Genomic DNA, 24,008 nt, shown 5'->3' with positions numbered 1-24,008 from the left:
TATCATACCGCACGCTCGTCCGCTGTGAACATTGAGCGTGCGACGATGGTTGCCAGACATCGTGGCCTGAATGTAGACCTCAAACCTGTAGGGAAGTAGCAGCCTTGTGTGTGTGTGTCAGTGTGCCGTTTATTTTTACTGTTTATCTTCAAACATCATCTGCCCTGATGATGAACAAACAGCATCGGTCGGTATTGATTCGCCGACACGATGGGTGTCATCACGATGATAGCACATACGCTTTGCCAGCTTCAGATCATGATCGCTTCCGGTGGCGAAAAGACTGGACTTCTCCCTTACGAAAGGAACACGGCATTGAAGGTCAATGATTGCGGGTATCAGATTAAGTGCATGATTTCTCGCGAGGATAAAACTAATTGCAAACTACACTCGATAGCAAATTGAAGCTAGTGGAAAAGCTGGTCAACAAAGCTATTTTTGTTGCACTGAAAAGGGTAACATGGAAATAGGAATTAACCGAATTAAGAAAGGCCCACGGTACCTTCATAACGTCTTCATCGCTGGCAGCCCAAGAAACCCCTTAGCATCGCTTTCATCCTTTCCCGCTAGGAAAACTCAATTATCGAAACAAATGTAAGACTAATTGTTTCCCAGGTTTGTGGCAAGCAACACTGTGAAAAAATTATGAGGCCCAAAAAATTAACGTTTCCCAAAAAAAAAAAAACTCGGCAACAACTCGACCAGAGGCGGACCGAACGAGCTTTCCACTGTTGCGTTGGGGCTGGTGAACATTACAGAAATAAAATTTCTCGGGATGATGCAAAAAGCGTCCGGCAAACACATACAACCGATTCCGCCTGCTCCCGGGCGACCGCTTCCGGCACGTTCGTACGCCGTACAGTGATGGGAACTAATGCGAACGGTCTGCCGTTAATGTTTCGCAATAAATTTTAACCACGATTTATTTGCCGTACTTTTGTGTTGCCCCGGTGTCCCCGTGTCTCTATTTTTATGCCGCCCCGAAATGGTTTTCGGAGAAAATTGGATGTCCGTTTCGGGCTCCCTGGGCGCGAGCGGTTGTTAATTGTTGTGCGTTTAACTAACCGAATTGAATCCGAATGTTTACGGCGCAGAAACCACGGAAACCTACCAGCTGGTAGGCTTCAGCTGCAAGCGTAGCGACGCGCAACACATTTTTAACTAGGCTGTTAGGATGGTGGTGACCGAAAAGGTTTCGCGGTCTCCGGACTATGTTGTAAAGGCTCTGTAGTTTTGTAAAGGAATTGGTGTGTTGAGTTTGCACCATCATGCTTTTATAGCCAAGTCATTTCAATGTACACATGTGTAAGAGGGCAAACGTTTATTCGAAAGAAAAAAAAACAAAGAATAGGAATGAATTACATCCTCGCTGTTGTATTACAACATTGCGAATATTTTCATAATAAAAATTTTATCTTCTACTTGTTTGCTAAGTCTTCGAAGTAAGATTGAAAAGTGTGGAAAACGAAACGAACTAATAAAGGTAAATTAAAGAAAGAGAGATGGGCAAGCGCTACGCTCCAGTAGTAGTGAAGCAGTTGCCCTTTGAATCTACCCGATGAAATATTAAAATGAAAACCATCCGATGGAGTCGAAATGTAAAATGGTTTAAGCACTTACTACTAATTATTAACCTTGAGAAAACAATTTGGTCCGAATACATGCCGCACACGGTTCAGCTTAGTATGAGCCCGGATGAAGTCCGGATGCGATCTAAATGTCAGCTGTACTTTGTACCCATCCCCGGCTTGAAATAGCTGACATTGGAACTGAAAATGAAACAGCAACAACAAAAAACGATTCATCAAACTAAGAAATCACTAACTCCCGAAAGGCTGTTATACTTACATCCCGCATACGAATCAGATAGGATACCGCTTGGTAAATCTTCCGGCGCGTAAAGTGATTCGTAACGTTGCAAATGAAGAACGTTCGAGGATCCCGGCAGTGGTGCAGCTGTAATGTATGGTTCACTGCAATCTGCACCCCGTTCAGCATTAGCATCGCGTTTCCGATGTCCAGGGAATTAACGTAGCTCACGTATGCGAAACCTCTGTTGCTTTGATTGTAGTCCATGAAGAGCCGAATCGAGTGGACTAGGCCGGCGCGCGAAAACACGGGAATCAACTCGTCCGGTCCAAAGTTTCTTGGTATTCCCCGAACATAGATTTCCAACTCTGGCAGCAGCTCGCGCACCTTAGTGCTCAGCACGATGACGCACTGTCCATTGATGTGATGCACTATGTACACGTTGTCGAGCCAAGTTACGGGCATTGTTGCGACTGTTTTGGGGGAAGGATAAAGCCGAATTAGCTTGCCTTACGTCCCTGTTTTATTAGACAAATTTTAATATTACTCACTCCTGATTACAAAACGTCACGCACTTCGAACAGCTTCCTTTCAAGTTATGCTGATGACACATGAATTTTCTTGCTGCTGTGTTAATGTGTGCGTACCTGACTCGTTTTGCTACAGGATGTATACGTATGCTACTACACGCACACAGCTAGATGTGCGTACGCATTCGAGCGTCGGTATGCTGCTTAAGTTCCATGCTTCACGCACACGCACAAGCGTGATACAAAGCTCGAGTGAGAAGGAGTTGCAGGAAGAAAGAGAGTGAAGATGCGAGGTATAGGGAGCGTGAGAGAGATGGCGAGAAAAACAAAACAGCAAATTAGTGCGTGTCGCACTAGTCACACGTGTCAAAAATAGAAGGTGCAGTGGGAGAAGAGGATGCGGAAATCATTACGCCGCATTAAGACGACTGACTTCAAGCTTACAAGTTGTTCAACATGTTTCACGAAAAATCATGCTCGTGGTGTGGACGATTATTCGCAACGGTTTAAACAATTGTTTATAAGCCGTTTTAAGAATTGCAATATTTTCCAGCTCATCAAACAAGCGTCAATGTGATTCAAGCTCAGATTGAGAGAATAAGCTTCAAAGACATCTATGGCCTGTTGTTGCTATCTTGAATCTCGCATTGCTTTAAACAAGTGGAAGCTTGTTTGATGACCTTGAATGTACTATTTTTGTGATGCAGGATTAATTATCCCCAATTAGCGTATGGTACAAACAGTTTTAAACTATACTCACTAACCTCAAAAATGGCGGCCCGTTGGTAGATGCGACAGCGGCGCCGGTCTTCACACGACAGGACCGAAGTTCAAGGCTGTTCCCCCATAGTGAGGACTGACTATCCAACTATGCGGTAACAATAAGTCTAGTCAGTCAGAAATGGCAGGCATGACCTAAAGCGGTCGTTAGGCCAAGGAAGAATTTCAAAAATAGATTCAACCCTATCAATTGTTTTGCCAAACGTATGATCGATAAAAAAACTCGCAGAAAATTCCAGCAAACAATGGTTCGCATGTTTTGCAGCAGTTTCTGACCTTCATTTAATTGTGGCAAGTGTTGATCCAGACAATACTGGAGCTTTACATAATAAATGTTTTATCACAGTGTGACGTTGTTCACCAGGTGGCCAGGCTTTGAACATTGGCAAGTCCGCTCGAACGCACTTTCACCTCTGACTCACGCACCACGGCCCATGGTGCAGAACATAACGCTCGCTTTTCCGATAATTTACTGTTTCAATTACATTGTCTCCAGTGACCGGGTGGGCTTCGTGCAGCGAAGGCTACCCCCAGTTCCTTCACCCCAGGCCCATGAAGTCAATGACCACCGGGCCTGACTCCCGGGTACGGATAAGTTCGACTGCGTCCAATAATTTAGACCTAATTTATTATTGAATTAGCATCGATAAATCACACGGGAAATAATTACAATATTGTACGTTCCCATCATCGGCCTAGGGCTCGCTTTGCCTGGCCAGCCTTCTCCCATTGCTCCCCATCATCGTCCGACGTAATGGCAAACGTTTAATTTCAACAGCTCGTCGACCTTCTCTTGGCGCGTCAGACGATTAAGGTGGGTTTTGAAAACGGTTTTCGATGAATGAATAATTGAACAATCAGTGGCTTAACGCTCCTCTCCTTTAGCGCAGCGTTTAAGGTTCGATCGAAGAAAAGTTTTTGGTTGAAACATCCTTGAGATGCGAGCGATAAACCATATGAAAGGGATATGGCTTACGATTGTTGGGAACTTTCCTTACAAGATATGTTGCGATCCGCTCATCGTTTGGTTTTGCTCTTCTGGTTACTCGTGAGCCAGCGGGCTTTCAATCACACTATTCTGGCCGATTAAACTTTGTAGATATCGCTTAACTATGCACACGACAGTGATGAATCTGTGACCTAGTTTCGCTACGCTAATTGAAACCAAAATCAAACACCAGCTCAACTGGACATTAGAATCGCTTCCTGTCGGATACATGGGGCTTTAATGATGGGTTACCCAGCAAACTGGCTAATGTTTATGAGTATCTGGGTATGTGTAACAGTATCTGATTTTGAAGTGTGGAAACTCGTATTAAAATACTTCTATTTATGTATATTTTGTAGGGCTTTTATTTGTAAAAAGAAACCTCACATAAACAAGCATAGCTGCACGGTTTCATATTTCATTTATTAGAAGCATTTGTGTGCGGAGCAGCAAGGAAATGTACTTGTTACTGAAGCGTAACTTTAGCAGAACAAAACCGGTCGTTCCTAAGGCCATAACCTTCAACCATCGTTCTCTTTACCTACCCTACCTTCTTTGTCTGGCTGAAAGATTCGTGAACAGTTTACAGAGTGTTGGCTACCGGGAAGAGCAAACCACCGCCATAGCGGAAGTCCGTTTTAAGAAAATCCAAACAGAATAGGATATTAGAACTTCATCGGTAAATATCCGTTTCATGGTTTCAAACCTTTACGATCCAAAAACCATCCCAACGGCCTTGCTACATCGCGCAGCCCTCCAAACCCCAGGCCGCTAAGCGCTGGCAGCAGAAATAGAGACTTAAGCGGCATCTTTCATATCCGTGGTATATTTATCCATCGCTCCTTCCCACCGCATTACGTACTTCGTTTGCGCCACAGGACACTCACAGGTTTGAAGACTTTAGCGCAATTTTCGATAGCCAAACGACGGGGTTGCGCAGGAGGGTGCACGGTAAAGGGGATAGAGCAGTATAAGCTCAAAATTGTGACCCGGAGCGAGTTTCGTCTACTGATACCCAATCCCCCAATCTCCTATCCGTAATCATTGTCTTCATCATCTTTTCGTGTTCGGTGTTTCCCACGTGCAGGAACCGTTTCTGTTTTTTTGCTATTTCCGGTCCAGCAGGAGATGGAAACGATACCGTGCGCCGGAACGGCTATGTGTGTGGGGCAGCTGGATGATGGCTGAATTGGAGACAAGCTGGGACGCCTCGAGGACTCGAGAAAGTTGCTTACGAAACTTACTCCATTATCCGCCGGTCGGACGAGTGCAAGCAGTACGTACGCCTGTTTGCTGCTTCCGGATGTCTTCGGGCTGTGTTCTGTCTTGGCTGCTCCTTTGCTAGGTTTTTCGCTTCGATGTCAATGATGCGGAAAAATGATTGAACCCTTACCGCAGGGTAGCCCTTTTGCGGCCAAGTGAGCAGTGTGGAGGGTCTCTTGGACGCTTACCGGTTTAATTTGTGGATGAAAAAGGATCCCCGATTCGGGTTCCGCTGGAAACCTGCCCCGATAAAGCGACATTTTACAAAGTCAACCCCCCGGATGTGGCCAGCTCGGCGGACGAACGGACTTTTCATAATTATTCCCGTAAAAATGCTACAAAATTTACATTTCGGGCTGCAGAGAAGAACTCCGGGGTCCTTTGCCCACATGCAGCAGCAGCAAGGTGGGGTGGCACACTCGACCCGTGCTTCTTATCGGACAAAATATTCATTTCCTTCGCCAGGGTTCTCTTTACGAACCGTTTAATTGAAGTAATGGATGCTTCCGTTCTGGCCGATGGGACGTTTGGTTTGTTAGAGCCGGCCGAGCGCAAAATAAAGATAAGAAGAGTTTGGAGAATACGACGGCTATTGTGAGTTCATTCAGATGGTTTCCAAAAACAGTGCAAAAGGGAGCGAAAGTAAAGAAAAAATAAATCGAACCGAAAGGATACCGAGTCTCGGCCGTAGTCGCCACCGGTTCGATTAAACCTACCCGTGCAAAGGTAGACCGGTGAGATCGTATGGGCACGGTCGGAACTATTAGGTGCTTCTCACTCAGTCCGTTGGTCCGGTTCGCTTCGGTGTAGATGCCGTCCGTACCGCTGGTTGGGCGACAATTAGCGAGGAGATGAACGTCATTTGTTCGGTTTGATTGCGGTCATTAGTTTTCGGATGATATCGTACCCACCCGGTGGTGCGCGGCCGCCAGTATTACGGTCCGGCGTTTTTACTATGGTTCGTTGAAAATTAGAACTACCGGTAGACTTCCAGCAAGCCTGGCAGGTCCATCGCGGCAAAGGTTTCAACCGGGTTAAGGATTCAATTAAAATGACTGTATATCAATGTGAAAGGTAGAGATGTAGGTTTGAGGGTGTGGGATCGAGCTAGGAGCTTTAAGCTACCTTCCAGTAAGGTAAAATTAATTAATCGTCTTTACCTAAAGGAGTAACGGAAATCTACAACAAAGATACAACGCAGCGCGTTTAAGCAATTTCGTGAGCGATCCCAAAATAGAATAAAAGTGTAAGTTGGTCTAGTAACAAGAACTAGGAATTGTATCAGACCGTAATTCTTGCTACGGTGTTTTATGTTAAGTTTACGTTAATTTTATGTTCATTAACCTGTTGATTACAGGTCCGTTTGTTGGTGGTAGATCGGATTTTGTACCAATATTGCTTTTCATTCTTGCAATTGATAAACATTCCTTAAATTGTACGAATGTGTTGCTAAAATAATAAATAATTTAACAATATTGATGGCCTGTGTTTACCACCCAATGTTTGTGTAAATTAATTAGTTTTTGATTCATTGTTTAAAGCTATAGTTTGGGCTTTCGCAATTCAGCTCAGGGTAGATTTCATTACTAGCATTATAATTATCTCGCCACGCAACAACAACCAATGCAGCATGCTTGTTTCCTGTCTGTCTGCTAACCTACAGGAATCTCAATTACAACAAGCGTGTACCGCGTGTAGCCCCCATTGCGAAAGCTAACCAATCCAATGAACAAGTGCCAAGGGGTACCGGTACCGTTGTTCCTACCTAATGATAACCTCTCCATGATGGCGAAGGTGTGTGTGCGGGTGAGTGAGGAAAGTGGTAGTTAGTATTGTTTTCGCATCTCATCCAACACTAACAATTTTCCCTGCAAAACAGTGCAGGCGTGTAAAGTTTGTTGAGTTAATTTTTCACTCCGCCACGGGAAATCTTCCTAGCGCACCTTGGCTGCGGTTCGTGAAAATCTCAATGTTCATTTTGCACGGTGTCTCGTTGGCCGGGGTTACTGGCAATTACGAAATGATTTTGCCGGTGCCCAAAAAACGTCCCGTTTCACGGTGCAGCAAATGCAAAAGTCATAAATTGCTGGCCAACGACGGTCCCACGTACGGTGGATAAGATCGATACGGACACGGCAGCGAGGATGCATCACCTGGGGGATGGTTTATGAGCGTGCCCTTTCGCCAAACACTTTCCCGGTACGGTTGGTAGTAGGATTGGTGGAAAACCACCAATCTGACACGATGCTCGTTTCGTAATCCTTTCGCTACCAACCATCAGCTTCCCAGTGTCCACCACCGAACCAGCCAGTACGGCTGCACATTTTCCATGTTTTCTACTGCAATACAATTACGCTCAGATGTTAGCAACACGTGGTGCATGGTGGTGGAACTGAAGTCGAAACACTGTTCAATGCGGGTTGCATCGGAAGCAGCCGATGCTTCGTACGCTACCGGTATAAACGAATCGCCAGGAAATTATGATGAGTTGCATGCACTGGAGGGTTTTTTCCTCCCCCGAAGGCATATCGATTATACCGCCAACGTGCTAGACAAACCTTCTTCGGGTGCATCACGGATATTAGTCAATCGTACCATCGTACTAACATTTTCCTGCTGCCGACCCATCCCTTCCCTCTGCATCCAATTTCCGCTACGAACACGCACCGACGCGTGGACAGTGTAGGGCAGTGCTGTGCTGTGAGGATATCTCAGCTGCATATAAATAATTATGTTCAAACAGATTTAGATTTGTTTCAAAAACTATTGGAAAAATCAAAATAACCCTGCTGTGTGTGTGCGTGCTATTTTCGAATGCAGCTCATCCCCGAACCCCGGACATCAAACGCATGGCAGTAAACAATATTCGCATTCACGTACGAATTTTAATCTATTCGATTAAACACGCTGATAACGGCATCAGCCGAAACAGATGCCACCCCGGTTGAACCGGGGAGGGACACACGGAAAGTTCCGCGGCAGGGAAAAAGAGCATTAGTGCAGAAAATTGGCAGTTTCCCCATCGCTCGACCGACTTTGCCTCGATTCTTCTGATTGTGCAGTGGTACTGCGTTGCCATCTGCAAGCTGCCATCCGACAACCCGAACCGGCACCGGTCGGGTGTGGGAGATTGGCGGTTTGCTGTACGCTAATGTGATGTTAAATGACATTCGATTCGATCACAATTCCTAGGTCAACTCGGACCCCATGCATCGCATTCGGATGTGCAAAACAGGGTGGATTCGAACCGGGGGTGGGATTTTGCAACTGTGCTGGGGATGAAAAAAAAATCCACCCCGGGTTTGCACTCGTATCACAAACGGGAGCAAACTGTTTGATGGTGTAATTGATTTTCGGAAACAACTGGAAATGAAACTATAATTAAACATACACAAACAGTTGCATGGTGTATCGTGCGGCCAACGGGGCGGACTGAGGCTCGCAGGATTTTTGGCGACAAATTAACAGTTTTTAGTAGTAGTAGCTCGCTAGGTTTATTGACACCGGTTGCCTTGGCGCCGTTTGACATCAATCATATCTGGTTTTTATGCTGCCTAGTCTGCACAAAAAATGAAATGCTCACAGTTGTTTGCGCTGATGCAGTTGGTTTGCGCTTTTACCAGTTTAATTGGCCGGTCTGTGCATTGCGCTTTGACCTGCACCAGGCGATGGATCCGCGTGCCCTTGCTGTCATCGGTTTACGGAGGCACACGGCTTACGTGATGTGTGACATCCACTAACGAATGGGGTTTTGTTTCCGTTCGGGGAGGTATGCGGACGGGGCAAACTACACGTTGTACTGGTATGTACACGCCACCGATTAAGGATGGCACTGGTCAATCAGCACCGCTACCTTTTATTAACACACGCGACCACGCTAGAAAGCGTACCTCTTTTTTTCGCGGTGTTACGTGCATTGATGCATCCAAATCAATAGAGTGTGTAACATGATGCCCGCATTAAAACGTTTGCAACAATGGCAAAACATTCGCTTGCTGTCTTGTAACTCACACGAGCACAGTTGTTAGACTGATTGATAGGCATGATTGCTGGTCTGATGTAGCGCGGCTGGAGAGCTGTGACTTGCTAGCGCTTGATGAATGTAATTAATGTGACAAAAGGAAAATTTACGTCCAGGTGGTTTTGATTGGTGCAGCGCGAAATTTAACCTCCACGTGAAAAGGGCAACAGTCCAGGCTTATGGAGGGGGTTAAAGTTACTCTCAATCCGCTTGATGGTATTGGTTGATAAAATCGACCATACGATTCTACTGGCGAAATTAACAAAATATGGTGTGCATAGGAATTTTGTTCAATGGTTTAAAAGCTTTCTAACAAATAGATCTGGAAGAGTAAACATCGGAGCGTCATTTTCTACTGAATTTTCTAACTCATCAGGAGTACCGCAAGGAAGCGTTCTAGGACCACTAATGTTCGTTATTTTTTTTAATGACATTGCGATTTTTCTGCCTGATGCATACAAATCACTACACGCCGATGACCTAATAATCTACGTACCTGTTACTAAGTTAGCCGACTGCGAAGTGTTACAAAATAGTTTAAACAAATTCAGCGTATGGTGTACTAGGAACCAAATGCATGTTAATGTTTCTAAATGTGACGTCATCACGTTTTCGAAGAAAAGAACGCCCCTGATTTATGACTATACAATACTATACTATAATAGCAGACTGATCCGTTCCTCGTTGTAATGAAGTTCGTGTTCTCGGAGTGCTCCTCGATAGCAGACTCTTATGCTTCAGAATCATCTTGACCTGACGATTTCCAAAGTCCTACGTGTATCAGGTGTCGTCATTCGTGTTTGTAAAGAGTTTAAAGATCCGTTCTGTTTAAAATCGTTGTTTTGTTCCCTAGTTCTGTTGGGCAGAGTAATTTGCACAAATAACAAGGATGTGTTCACCAGAACAACAGAAAAATAGTTTTATTAAGCTAGACCGATTAGCGCACGCTTTAGACAGTTGACTCGAAGGGAACCAGTCAAAGGATACTAAGATGTATCCGCGTGATGGGAAGTTGCTAGTCTGTCAGAAAAGACAGTTGCTATTGTCAGCCCTTGCAATGATGAAAATAGCATGGCACATCTGTTGCTATCACAACAAGTTCGTCCCATTATTGAAATTGCTAGTATAGTTTGGTCCCCGCGCCAACAAGATAGAATAGTCAGATTAGAAGCCATTCAGCGCAAATTTACAAAAAAAATATTTTTTTGATTACCTTGGTCTCGTAATGTCGCTTGTCCAGACTACCGGACAAGGTGTTTACTATTTGGACTCGAATCATTAGAACATAGAAGAATGACGGCACAGTGCATATTCCTTAACAAGACTATTAGCGGAAATATTGACGCCCCGTTTATTCTGGATAAAATTAACTTCCTCGCTCCAGGTAGACAATTAAGACCACGACAACTATTACGACCGGATTTTTCTTCTACAAACCATAGCGCTAACGACCCAATTACACAAATGATAGGGACATACAATGATTTTGACGATTTAATAGATTTTAACATGTCAGTTAACAATTTAAAAACTCTTTTAAGGCAACGGTTTTGATGTTTATTAATTGTAACGTATCTGGTTCATGTTATCGAATATGATCATATTCAACGAATATGATTATGGCTAAACGCCAGCATTATATTATGGATAATTGTGTTTTGGCTGATAACCTAGCGGTGTAAAGTATTTAATTGCAGAATCTAATCGGCTTAACATACAATTAACAATCTACAAGACAAGATATAGTATGGTTCTCTATAACCCTATACTAGTAAGAGAATGATTTATTCTAAATAAATTTAGTCATAATCGGTAGTAAGGAGTTGAGGAGGTATATTCCTGTAGAAAATTCTTCGCTTCTTGATGCGATTTTCTGGCAGAATGTGTGAAGCACAAGCCCGTTCTTGATGCACTGCAAAACACAGCGTCAGTATCAAAAGAATAAAAGAAACAAAAGCCCTTTTTTGCCTTTGAAGCGTTTTTTTCTCCCTTTTCTCTAGCGCAAGAGTACTATTGTGAACTTGTGTGTATCGGTAGCATGGCCAAGCTCATAAAAAAAAACTCTTCTCGCCGCCGTCTATATCAGACAGTCAGTTGACTGGTGGGAAAAGAGGTTTTCGCCAGCAGGTACTTATGGGCACACGTTTAAACGGAAGCACTACAGTCCAGGCACGTAATGACTGCTGGCATTATTTTAATAGCTTAATACTTTTGCTCCATATGTTCACATCCTACTTATACACTTGGCACCGTTCCTTCCGCTTTCGTGACATCTGTAAGGAACCGTTCACCATTTTACAATCGCTTTGTGCGCCCGGCGTTCGAACGGACGCGGCACTGTATACGCGGTCCGTTTGCCATGCAGCCGTCGCGTACGATGGAGGCGCCTGGTGGTTGGTTCGGCTGGGCTGGCAAAGGTGCTCTAATAGCGACTCGGTAATCCTCGGAAAACGAAACTGAAGGTAGCAGTGCACTTCACCTCACATACGAATACGCACGGGAAGTTTCGCGTGAAAAGTCATAACACGACGTGAGCGTCTGCCTTTTACGAATAGAAGGAAACGTGGTCGGACCTTTTGGAAGGCAAGGTACGGTTCCATTTTTCATGCGCATTCAGCACAGTTAGGAAGGATGTGAAGGAAAAGCAAGTTCTTAAAGAAAAGATCATTTATCGAACATTTAGGTAAATTATTCTCATTCATTTTTATTCATTTAAAACAACCTGGAGGCTACTTATTGAATTCAAAAAAAATATTGTTTCTAAAAATTATTAATACAAAAGTTATAAAAGTACATTTCTAAAACTAAAGGCTCGATTCTTCTAACTCGTTTTACGGCAGCAGTGCACTTTAGGTCCAATGCAACTAGTGTGATAAGTAAAACTTGACTCTACTCAAAAGCTGCCTCAAGTAGTCTTGATTAGATAGAGCGCGTGGAAGAGAAGCGCGTTATACGTTTGAAGGAGCCTCTTCGTCGTGGCAGCATCATAATAATAGTCAATCATTCCGAATGAGAAAGAAATTCTTAACCTAATGAATGCACTCCCAGCGCGAGCCTTATTGTTTATGCATAGTGAATGGCAGCAGTCGACTGTCGAGTGTGCACGCGAAGCGAAACTGCACTTCACTCTGGTGGTCTGGAGAGCGCTATTATTGCTTTATGCTTGCCGTAATACTGTCAGAGCTGGGCGAGTTTTCACCACGAGTGCACCACCGACCAGTTGCTACAATTTATCTGAGCTACTGATTATGAATGAAATCAAGAAGTCTCCACAGCGTCATCATTTCTCTTTACCAGCGTGCCCAGCAGTGGAGAGAAGGCTCTTCGTTTTGGCCCTAGCAGCGAAATCCTTTCGGTACAAGATGGCCGGTAGCGGTAGCGTTGTCCACCCCAAAGGGCTGCCTTTAATTGACAGTGACCGATGGCCCAGAAGCAAAACGCTAGGACCTGCTGCGCCACCGAGCACTGTTTCACTTACCATTTTATGATCCTGGGATTATCCGGCAAATGTGCTAATTCTATTTTATTTTCCATTCTCCCGTGCCGTTTCTTCTAGGTAAGTCGCCTATCAGCTAAAACCCGACGTGAGCGAGTGCGATCATAAATTATGTGCCGCTCGCACCTTCAGCATATCATCAGCACCTGATAATATGGGTCGGCCACGGCCTGGTACCGTGGCTCACAAATCTGCATCTTCAGCCGTCTTCACCAACCACGAACCGGTGCACGAACGGTGCTGGTGCGACTAGTGACTCCGGTTGCCGGTGCACAATGCTGAGCTTGCACCGCCAGTCAGCAGAAGATTGATTCATGCAGCTACGGTAAGGTGTCGTCGGTCCGGGACGACGCGCATGTCGACAGGAATCGAGCGGTGTTGGTATCCACTTACATTTTCAGTCACTGATTTCACGGCAGAAACGGTCCCAATGGTAATGGCATTAGTTACGTTTGCTTCGGCGCAACCTCCGCTGTAACTTCTACCGACGGGCGAAACGTTAGACTGTGGCTCGTGCACCGAAGACGCACCAATAGCGACGGCACACTCGGAGGAGAAATTAATAGCCGCGACGGGATGTGAACGGCCCACGGTTGTACGTTGTAAGGGGCTATTAATGGTTGGCTAACAACAGCATGTTGCAGCTAGTAAGTCTTTACAGTTCCTGCTTTGGCGAGGTCTTTACCTCGACTCGTGTGTTGTGACGTTTGTCCCCGGCATTCCGTAAGCAGCTCTCACGTGCACACTCTCTTGAAGGTGAAGTTGGGCTGTTCCTTTTTCGGTCACTTTCATTCGCTTTTGCTATGTTTCGTTACGAGTGCGAGAGTCTCTATGGTATGGAGTGCAGCAGATCGTGCACCAGAAGCAGTATTTTTCACAATTCTTCCAAATCTGCAGCCCCAAGAAAGTGCCAGTAGAAGGAACAAGTAAAACCCCATGGGGAGTGAATTTCGAAGGGGGCACAAACTCCCGACAACGGGTGGCGATAATTTATGTGCAATTAAACCTTGGTCTTGGTAGGAAACGTGTATACCACCAGGTACCGTCGTCGGATGGGAAGGTTACATACACCAAAAAGAAGCTCAAAGTAGAAGGCAATAGTACGACAAGCATGGCACTTTTCTACTCTATTCAATCGCCCATATCCTCGGGTCACGAAACCGTACTCCATAAATGTGCCCTTGTATGTGTGTGTGTGTACGTTTGCCAGGGCTTAAATGAGAACGATTGGGTTTTTAATAAGAGCTAAAGCGTTTGTCCGGGACTGCCTTTTACCCACCCACCCTCCCTGTTCTCATCGTTCTATCGCTCGCCACCCCCGGGGGTGAAGTAGGTCTATTACCGGAATGCGAGGCACTTAAATTCCGTTTGATAAATTTTTCGATGCTGGCAGACGCAGTCGGAAGGTGTGGGATTGAGCTGGCTGAAAAATTGCTACAAATTAGGCTGATTTGTTGCCTGTGGAGCTCTGCGGGAAAGAGAGAGAGAGAGAGCTGTTGGATGTAATTGTTCATACTTTGGAACGAGATTCGGACGGGCTTATAAAGTACAGGGAACAGATGGTCAAAAAATGTGCATGATTGAGTGCCGGATGTCCACCGAGCAGAATTGTGTATCGTAACCGTGGTCCTTTACGCTAAAACTGTATTAGGGTAATTACATGGCAAAAGTAATTCGCTTCATTCGTTACTGCTATAAAAAACACCTAATGTTACAGGTATGAAAATATTGAACTTTTTTTGGATAATATGAAGTTGGGGATCTAAGGGATTGAAGATTCGTTTTAATTATAAAAATATTGAAGATCTTTTCACACAAAAAGTCCTTATCAAAGAATCTGCATAACGTGAAAAATTAAACCTTTTTTGTAAACGCGCTTTGTAGACACATTTGCGAGTCATTATCATGCATGTGACTGAGCTCATCTCGGTTGAGCTGTGATGGCTTCTGACGTACGTAGTACAATCCTTCATGTATTTGTTCATCCTCATAAGTTTCACACAGCTACAAACGAAGGAAACGATGCAAACGAACCAGCGTCACTGTGCACCCGTACTAATAATCCATGTTGATCCTGTTACTAATAAGGGTCGCGTGAAATAAATAATGTGCCACCCCTGACGCAGAGTGTGCTTCAGGCAACACACCAGACCAAACTTCAAGGCACAGGGTCTGGAGGAAAACCGAACAAAAAAAAAAACAAGCCGTGAGATCAAATGACAAAGTGTTGCGGTGAGCGGAAAAGCTGCTACCGATTCATTTCATTTCGTGCCATTAGGTTTGCAGTCGCATCATCACAAAACCCGTACCGCTTCTTTTTTCTTCTCTTCATCCTTTTGTTTTAATTTGCTCAATCGCATACGCCATTCACGATAGTTTGAGGGGTTCTTGCCGGTGCTTTACGTCTTCATTGAAGCCGTTCCGGTTCATTAGCAAGCAACGCTTCATTAGAATCCCTTCTGACCGTACACAGTTCGGCCGTACAGTAAATGAAGCGCTCTATCGATGCGCGTGAGTTTATCTAATCATCGATAAATCACGATATTTTTCGAGTTTCATCGTTTTGCCTTTGCCACCACTTGCTGGCTCGAGCACGGGAAGCACGTTTGTACTGACGCTAAAAGCTGCAAACAACGCAGCCCATCAGCAATACAGGGATAGAAAGTTGAAAGTCACGAAGCTCGTTGGTTTTAGTGGTTGAGAATTAATAAAAGCTCTCCAAAGCTAGCTCACCCGCATGGAAGAATGGTGTTGCCGTTTCGTTTACACTTTATCTCAAGCAGGAATGGAAAACCCGAGTGGTAGAACTGTTGGCCGGCCGGACCCATCACCGGACTCTAGCTGACAAATGGGAGATCGTTTTGAGCGGAACAGCAGCGCTCGATCAAACTAAAGCTTCGGCTATTCAACGAGCAAATTGCGCTTATTAGTCGAACGGTCTTACTTCGCCTGCAGTGCAGGAATCTTACGCCGGAAGGATAGAGCAGTAGCCGGATTCTCATATCCGGCCACGCTGTAATCCAATGGTCCAGTGTGCTTTGGCTGGGAAAGCGTATGCGATTGCTTTTCCGTTTTCAGCAAGCAAGCTGTAGAATGGTTTAGCCTGTAAACCCCAAAGATAAACGATCATGTATCGGTACGGGTAGCAGATTAACTATAATTTATTTAGCAATTCATCTACGAATTCAATCGTGCCGGTATGAAAACGCCGACAGACATAAGCATAACTGGGCTGCCATCTTTGAACACCGTTTTGAAAGGAAAAGATCGGTCCAACGTTAGATGAAGATTGTTTTACCAATTAGAACAGTAATTTTCAAAGATCAGCAACAAGAAAATGGACCCCTTCATTCGAGTTAAATGTGAGCATACAAGCCAAACAGTGTTTGGAACGTTAAGGCTTAAGAGAACATAATGCAATCATGTAATCAATAACATTGTTTCAGCTGAACGCGCTGAAAAGTGCTTGTTCATTATCGTTTGTACCAATGATTACCAACGTTTTCCAAGATAAGCTTTTTTTTCCTCCACTCGCGGTACGTACGAAACGCGCTACCCTTAATCCTTTTTGCTCGCTTCGTGTTTGACTTCAACCCGCAAAACCTTTTGATTGAAAACATCTTTGCCAACGATTTCGTGAATAAATCATGACGGAATCCACCTTTTTCAAATTAAATTATTCAAAGCATCGCCATCGAAACCAGCGTCACCGGTGAGCACGCGAACCGATGGCGGTAGATGACGGACCGGGTGCTCGGATATCCTACTCCGAGTAATCAGACTGGTACGAAATTTTCAAAGCGAATGTATGAAAAGATGGCGACCCGAGAAGGAACGAAACATGGAGCAAGCGCGATAAGAAAGAGAAGCACCCTGAGGAAGGCTAGCCAAACTAAACGACTTCAATGACCACCGTGGCAGAACGGACTTGGTGTGGGGAATTGTCGCGCCGGGTGGCCAAAGGAAACGGTGAAGAGATCAATTTGCAATGTAAATCATGCTTTTCTATAAAATAATGATAAAAACCCTCCTACAGCAGCAGCAGCAGCAGCAATAGAAACCAACGACGAACTCGAGGACAACGTCGATTCTGGGCGTCTGCAGAACGGCGGCGAAAGACAAGCTGAAGCAGCAGCCACCCCACAATGACTATCAGAAGGCGGGCTGGCTGGACGCAAAGCACAGCAACGGAGACCAGTACTCGTAACTGTCTCTATCGATCGTTGCCATGTTTTTCCCCCGACCGACGCATTCTGCTGACTCACTCCACTCATTCGATGCCCTTGCCGGCGATCGATCCAGACGACCGTTTTGGAGTTGGCGATCGGTCGGGCGCGGGCACCCGGAGTCGGGGTTTCATTTCCGCGCGCGTACCCCAATAACCGGACAAAGGACGATGAATTTCGAAATGGCCAAATCGTGATCGGGAATCATTCGGTGCACGTAGTGGCGAATGGCGATGGAAGAAAGGAAAAAAAAGAGCTGTGCATGAGATGGAACATTTATTTCATATGTTACTGTTATCAACCCGGAAAGACGACGCTTCGATGGTGGGGAATGGGGGGCGGTAGAGGTCAGCGGTAACGTTGCTGCCCTTTTTTCCGTTGCCGGAGCTGTTCGATGCAAATGAGCTTTCGTTTTTTTTTTGCAAGTGCACCACGCCTTTCCGGGGTGCCAGATTTATGCAATTTTCCAATGCCACAGAAGCACACGGGTTCGTAGGGCAGGGCTAAACTTTTGTTGCGCTCGGCTTCCGTATCAGAAAAATAGCCACGAATGAGCATTTACATTCCCTGGCGCATTCGATCGGAACTAATGAAATAAAATTTTCGATCAACCGGCCCCACATGGCTGCATTTCCACTCGCTGACTGTCTCGTTCGCGGTGGGCATGGAGTTCCACCAACAGCTGGCACCAGTAGAGGAGAGAAGCACAAAAGCTTGGAAGAAAAAATGCCTTCAAATCAAGTAATAGGTTACAGATTCCGAGAACGAGAATCACATTCTACACTTTTCTAATCGTTGTCAGTGTGGAGCAAAAAGTTTCCACTGCTTCCCCCTGATTGCTTTGCAAGAACGTGGTAAGGCCCCCACTGTCAGAAGGTGTTGCAAGCCGAGAGAAAAAGCGTATCGATTTAAGATGCACTTGCGAGCACCAGCACGACAACTGCGGGAATTGTAATTTATTGGCTTCCGTGGTAAATTTTATTAGGCCATCGTCGGATGCAATTATTGGTTTTGCAGACGCCACTGCACGGTGCTCAAGCGCGACGGACAGAAACGATTATGATACCGAATTTCCAATAAGGCAGCGGGAGCAAGTCGCACTCATAAATTACACCATTATAAGTGGATTGCTCAATTTAAAACGTTTTATGACATCCTTAGAGGAGAAATGTGAAAAGCTCTGTGAAGTATTCGGAATGGAAAGCGGGATGTTAGAGAATGCGCAAGTGAGCGGAAGAATCATGGCGAAGGAAACAAATTAAGAACGATCTAATTGCTTGGTAAGGAAAATGTTTGATTAGACTTCGTGGTGAAGAAATTTGAAAATGTCGAGTGGAGGAATTTGAAGAATTGAAGAAGCAGTTTGAAGAGATTCGGGAATCGAATCTCATGCGGACCGGCTATCAGCTGATTAGCTTGGTATGGTAGTCGAATTGACACCCAAGACCTCTCGATGATTTGGAGCCAGAATAAGTGAACGTGGAATCACTAATTTGAAGGAATTTCGTTCAAGACATTTAACAAGCGCGCAACATTACCATCAACAAAAGCATCATCATTAAACCAAGCAGCAGATATATGAGCCTCCATGATCCAGCTGTTTTTGGAAAATCGCAACCCGAAAACATGAGTTAAATTGCAGCTGGAGAAATAAATTTCAATTATTAGCCCGCAAAACAAGCTGGAAAATAAACAAGCATCGTTTCCACCGCAAAACTTTCTGCACCGAGCAGTAACTCTTCTCCACGCCATTGGCTGAGACTCCAACGTGAAGTTAGAGAGACTCGTTGACCCAACCGGCTAGATTTGCTTCCAGTTGCGTGCGTGCAGCAAGAATGCGTTAGTGGCCATGGTAATTTCAAAATTAGCCACACACACACACACACCAACTAGCCAGCCAGCAGTGGCTGCCTTTGAAGCGAAAAGAAAACCCCAAACCCAGGGAAACTAGCGGCTAACCTAACCGGGCTGCAAGTGCTCGCGCAAAGTGTAACTTTCGCTTATTTTTTCCCACGCTTTCCGCGCGCCCGGAGAAACATGAAGAACGAAATTGTTTCGACACTTGCACAACTTCATCCATCATCCGGGCGAACCCATTGCACCGGCCCGAGCACCAAAACCGAGCACCGGGAACACCGGCCGCATTAATGAGCATGTGGGTACGGTGGTGGCTTGCGTGTAATTTCGTCGAGTGTCACTGAAGACAGATTTTACCTTCTTGACCGAACGCCGGCGCTCACGGGTGGCGAGGGCAGCAAAGGCTTGGCGAGCTTGCGAAAACAAGTTCCAAGCAAAACTTTCCACTTCTGGTTCGGTGCGCGCCTAGTTAGCAGCGGCATAGTTAAGCCGAAGCAAATTACGCTCCTGTCAATGAGATAATTAAGGTAGGTAGAACAATTACTCCTTACCTGCCTGCGGAACTCGAGGGTCGTACGGCAAGCTGTGGAAAGCCCCTGAACGGGGGATCGGGGAAAAAGTTAATAAACAATGAGTTACTACAGTTTTCGTCCTTCCAAGTGCCACTAGCTGGAAATTGAAACTGTAATTTTTGTTCATTAAACGAACGCGTTGGGTGCAGAAACTATCCGGTACACTTGTGTTGGTTAAAATCATATGCTTATATCTCTACAGCCAGCGTAGGTTAACGGAAACGGAAACCCATACACTCACCCCACCTTTCCACGGCCAGTCAAAACCTTGAACCGGCATAAAAGTTGCAAAAGTGTATTGAACCAACGAAATGCTCTATTTTAATCAAATCAACGCAAGAATTCGCAATAAAACTATCGCGAAGTGCACGGCACAAATTGTTCTGCGACATGCAAAAGAGTCCTTTATCTGGGAGCCCCTTTCTATCCCCCCCATTTGGGCCGGAACGGAACCACGCGTCCGGGGGAAAATGAAAAGCCGTTGAGTTACGAGCTGGTTGCAAGCGCGGATTCTGAGCATTCTTAGAACAGGGCTCACTTTTTTTTGTTGCTCTCTATCCATTAGCCTTCCGTTTTGCTCGGGTTCTTTTTTTTTTTTCTTGCGGGTAGGTATCCATCACGCTTCGGAACGATCTTTTGGTGTGTCTCCGTCGTGTCATACCGGGCGATGCTTCTTGTGCAAGAATTGCAGAAGAATCGAACGTTTCGTTGAGCAGCGCAAGCTCGTTCGTTGCAAAACTTAACCGGTTTGCGTGTGTCCTGTCGATCTAGGTACGGTCATGCAGCACGTGAGTCCATGAGCAGGCTAAAATTTAAATAAACATGAACATTCGTCGAGGCTTTCGTTCCGTGCGGGTTTTTATACGTCGTGGTCGGACCTAAAAACAAAAAAAATCCTCTACACTGGATGTAATTCGCCAGCAGAGAGGCAGACCGGGCAGACCCACCCGGTCATGCATTGTTTTATACTTTGCCTAGTGGCAGCCGTACTTGTCGACTAATTTTTCGTGTAGGGCTAGCTACAGCTGGTTGCCATTTAATACGATGCCACCAACTGTGTTCGTGTGTGTGTGAGACTGTGGTGATGAATGTTCTCAACTGGTTCTTGCAAGAGTGCACAGTGCACAACCCTCCGGTGTATGACGTGATCCTTTGCGAACATGATCCACTTTCGGAGCCATGCCTGTGTTTCTGGTCACAGGCGCAAATAGAAAGGATTTGTATTCTTCCAGGTGGAAAATGAACTTGCGGCTCTGGCGAATGTCATAGAGGTTATGAATAAAATATAGCAAACAGGTTTCAAAGTCTTTTAAACTATACAAACATACTCTTATCATACTCTGTTGAAAGGGTTTAAAAACTCCTCGCGCCTGATAGCTGATGCCTTGTTAATGTTTGACAGGTGAGTTGTCCTGTGCATTACTCAAAACCTAAATTTGTCTTGTTTGAAAAAGCAGTGCCAGATTTGTGCCATGTTCCACAAGTGGTGCTATTCTTCATTCCGTACGACACTTCGCGAGCTAAGCCGCTGCTGGAAAAAAACACTGTCGTTTTCCCGAGGGAGTGCGCGTTAATGAGCCATGTCGAACGGAAGCAAAGGATGCGGATGCGAAATGCGTTACGTTTTCTTGTTTGTGCGTACGCATGTGATTATGTTTTTACCCGTTTCCAAACACAAACCCCTGCTAGACTTCCGCTTGCTAGCGCTCGCTCCATCCTGACGGAACTGCACCGGAAGGGGCGAAAAATCAGACACAATGAATGGGTTAAACGAGCGAAGAAATGTCTATTTATCTTTCCCGCCCTGGCAGCACGGGGGTTTTCCACGCCGTACACAAATAAGCACAAAGACACGGCCGCTTACGCATTACGGGCATTCCTTTTTGCCGGTGACAGGAACGCGACAGCGAACCATTGTCAATGCTCGGTCACCATTGTCTAGAGGTGCGAGGCTCGCATCACCTTCACCGAGCGGAGGAAATGTTGGAAAAGAGAGCAATGTTTACAGACCTGTCGCTGTAGTCGAGAAATAGGTACCAGCCCGGCCGGAAGTAACGTATGAAGGGGGGGGGGGGGGGGGGGGGCGTAGTAGATCTTTCGCAAATGAATAATTGCTTCAGTGGCAAAGAAAATGTAGAAGCAAAATCAAAGAGAACGAGCAATCATATTGAGAGTGGGGAAAAGTGAGGAAAATGCAAAGCATAATATTTTTTACCCACCAAAAAAAACACTCACACACTCATAGCTACAAGCTTCCGGCAAGCGTTGGCACGTGTGACGTGCGTACCCGTACACGGTGACGTGGTGAAGGTAAATGATTTTTATTGCAGTCCCTTATTACGTTCCGTGACAAAGTAACATTGTCCGCTTGATACATGGCGTGGCATCTTTATTATGTTTTTCTCATCTGTGTTCCTCAAACACTCGTGCCCGTAATTCAGTCCTGCGTAGGGCAATTCCATATTGTACAAAAGCTACCGTATGTCCGCATACAGTAAGCAACACAACATAGCGCCATTTCTGGACTCATACCTTTAGTTTGGCTTAAAAATATGACGTTCATCCCTTTCTTAAAGACGGATAATTGTTATGTCTATAAAATAGTATTAACTCTTAGCCGGGTAGAACGTTATCTTTAACACAATTCGACGAAACACTAAACTGTACTCTGGTACCGCTGGTTTATATGTACAGCACTGTTGGTTTTTTCCTCCCCCCGGAAGTCGTTATGGCAGAAGGGTGTACATTTATTTACCTCTTCCTAGGGCAAAAGAAACAGATCCACATTCCATTCATTCACATTCGCGAGCAACAAAACTTTTTGCCGTCATTGAAAACAAGCGATGGGTACATACATTACAGAGGTGAAACGAAACCCGGCCGACCTTACGGCGAGGCACGTGCAGGTGGTGCCTTGTTTAGGGGAAAGTGAAACAATAAAAAAAGAGGTGTAACGGGGGCAAAAAGCTAACGGCTTCCCATAACCACAATTCTTGTGGGCCCATGACGTACACAGCATGTAATGGGCGAAAACAATCAAGTGAAAATTTTAAGCCCATTTTTCATAAGCACATTACCATTTCCCCCTAAAGCTACTGGGCCACGTTACAGGTTGGGCCATCCACGTCCCGTCCGATCGGTGGGAGAAGCGTGGAAGATGCTGGTGACCGATTGACGGTCATGTCCGTGGTGAACATGCCCCGTTACAGGGAGCATCCTCGGGTATGAAAATATGCAAGTGTGTGTGTTTTCCAATGAAATATGAACTTTTATGAGATTGCCAGCACTCGTCTAAGGCCTACCCATTCACATCCGCAAACACAGCCACACACACACATTTTTGCTCATCCTTCAGCTACACGGGAGTCTGTGAAATGATAAAATGGCGTATGGCTTCCCGATGCGGGCTTTTTATAAGGTAGCGTGCAGGTTCCACGAAATCCATGAGCCCAATCCCAATCTCCAAAGTATTCCAGCGGAACGGAAAAGAAACCCCATTTCAGCAGCCGTTCGGTCTGGTCTGGTGTAGCAGGATCAAGCACTACGGTGCTGTAGCGAGTGGTACTCGACGGTGGTGATGATGATGATGCCGAACGAGACTCCTTTTTATGGTTCTTCAATATTCAACCTCGGTTTGCACAATTTGCACGAGAGAGTACGCTCGAAATTCAAGCCAACTCGACCACTTCCGTTGGGAAAACTGCGCTGTGCGCCAAGCATCCCAAGCGAGAACAGCAGGCCTGCCTACCAGGTCCAGCACAACTCAGGTCAGTGCCAGGCCAGTGGGGCGGCTGGCTTTCATCTTTGCTCGCACACGATGTTCGAATGAATAGATATGTGTGTGTGTGTGTGTGTGTAGGGATGGAAAAGTAGTCCGTCTGGCGATTGGTGGAAGGTGCACAATAAAACTCGCTCCGCCGTACTACACACGGGTAAGGAAAGAATTTGCAATCTCGTATAACCCTGCTCCACGAAAATTCATGCGGGCTGTACCGCACCCACCACGGCCAGAACCGCAGATCGGATCGAGTGGACGATAAAATAATGGCGCCCCGCGTGGTGTAGCGCGTGGACAGATGAGAGCAATCTTTGCGAAGCTATATAAATGCCACAAACTGAATAGCATTGTGGGCGCAAACCTGCATGGTGTCCCACGGGCAGTGCTATCGCTGTGCTCGTGTGTCTGATCGCTTGCAAAGTCCAAGCTGAACGGCGAAAGGCAAGAGGCAAGATAATAGCTTCGAATGCCAGATCTGTGGTGTAGTTGATATACACAATCGGGTGTGTAATTTATCAATTAATGCATCTGGTGGTGCTTCGCTCTAGTCGGAGTCGTTTTCCGCATTGTTCGAGGGCAGCAATTTATTGGAAAATTATAATTAAATTATGTGTATGAAACTATTACTTTCCAGACAGGCACCGAAGGGAGACTAGAGCAAGGAAGTTTTATAACTTAAAGTACAACT

The 24,008-nt window shown here is 45.5% G+C and overlaps 2 protein-coding genes across 4 annotated transcripts in view; one reads left to right on the top strand and one right to left on the bottom strand.

The window, feature by feature from the left end:
- LOC118508473 (neural cell adhesion molecule 1) overlaps window positions 1-24,008 on the top strand; it is a 179,682-nt gene that overhangs the window by 84,439 nt on the left and 71,235 nt on the right. The window lies entirely within an intron of this gene.
- Window positions 1,289-2,472, bottom strand: LOC118508474 (APOBEC1 complementation factor-like). Its single transcript, XM_036048287.1, has 3 exons — window positions 2,361-2,472; window positions 1,849-2,282; window positions 1,289-1,769 (listed from the first exon to the last, which is right to left on the bottom strand). The coding sequence occupies exons 2-3, from the start codon at window positions 2,272-2,274 to the stop codon at window positions 1,623-1,625; spliced, it is 573 nt and encodes a 190-aa protein (XP_035904180.1). The 5' UTR covers window positions 2,275-2,282; window positions 2,361-2,472; the 3' UTR covers window positions 1,289-1,622.

The sequence above is a fragment of the Anopheles stephensi genome, chromosome 2 (assembly GCF_013141755.1).
Source record: "Anopheles stephensi strain Indian chromosome 2, UCI_ANSTEP_V1.0, whole genome shotgun sequence".
Classification (NCBI taxonomy): Eukaryota; Metazoa; Arthropoda; class Insecta; order Diptera; family Culicidae; genus Anopheles; species Anopheles stephensi.
The sequence above is the reverse complement of the archived record's forward strand: the minus strand, read 5'-3'. Positions and strand labels throughout refer to the sequence as shown.

Bases quoted from the DNA above. Each gene is read 5' to 3' on its own strand.
- LOC118508474 (XM_036048287.1), bottom strand. From the start codon at position 2,274: ATGCCCGTAACTTGGCTCGACAACGTGTACATAGTGCATCACATCAAT. The intron at 1,770-1,848 runs GTAAGTATAACA...TTTCATTTTCAG, and splicing joins ATCTGATTCGTATGCGGGAT to TTCCAATGTCAGCTATTTCA.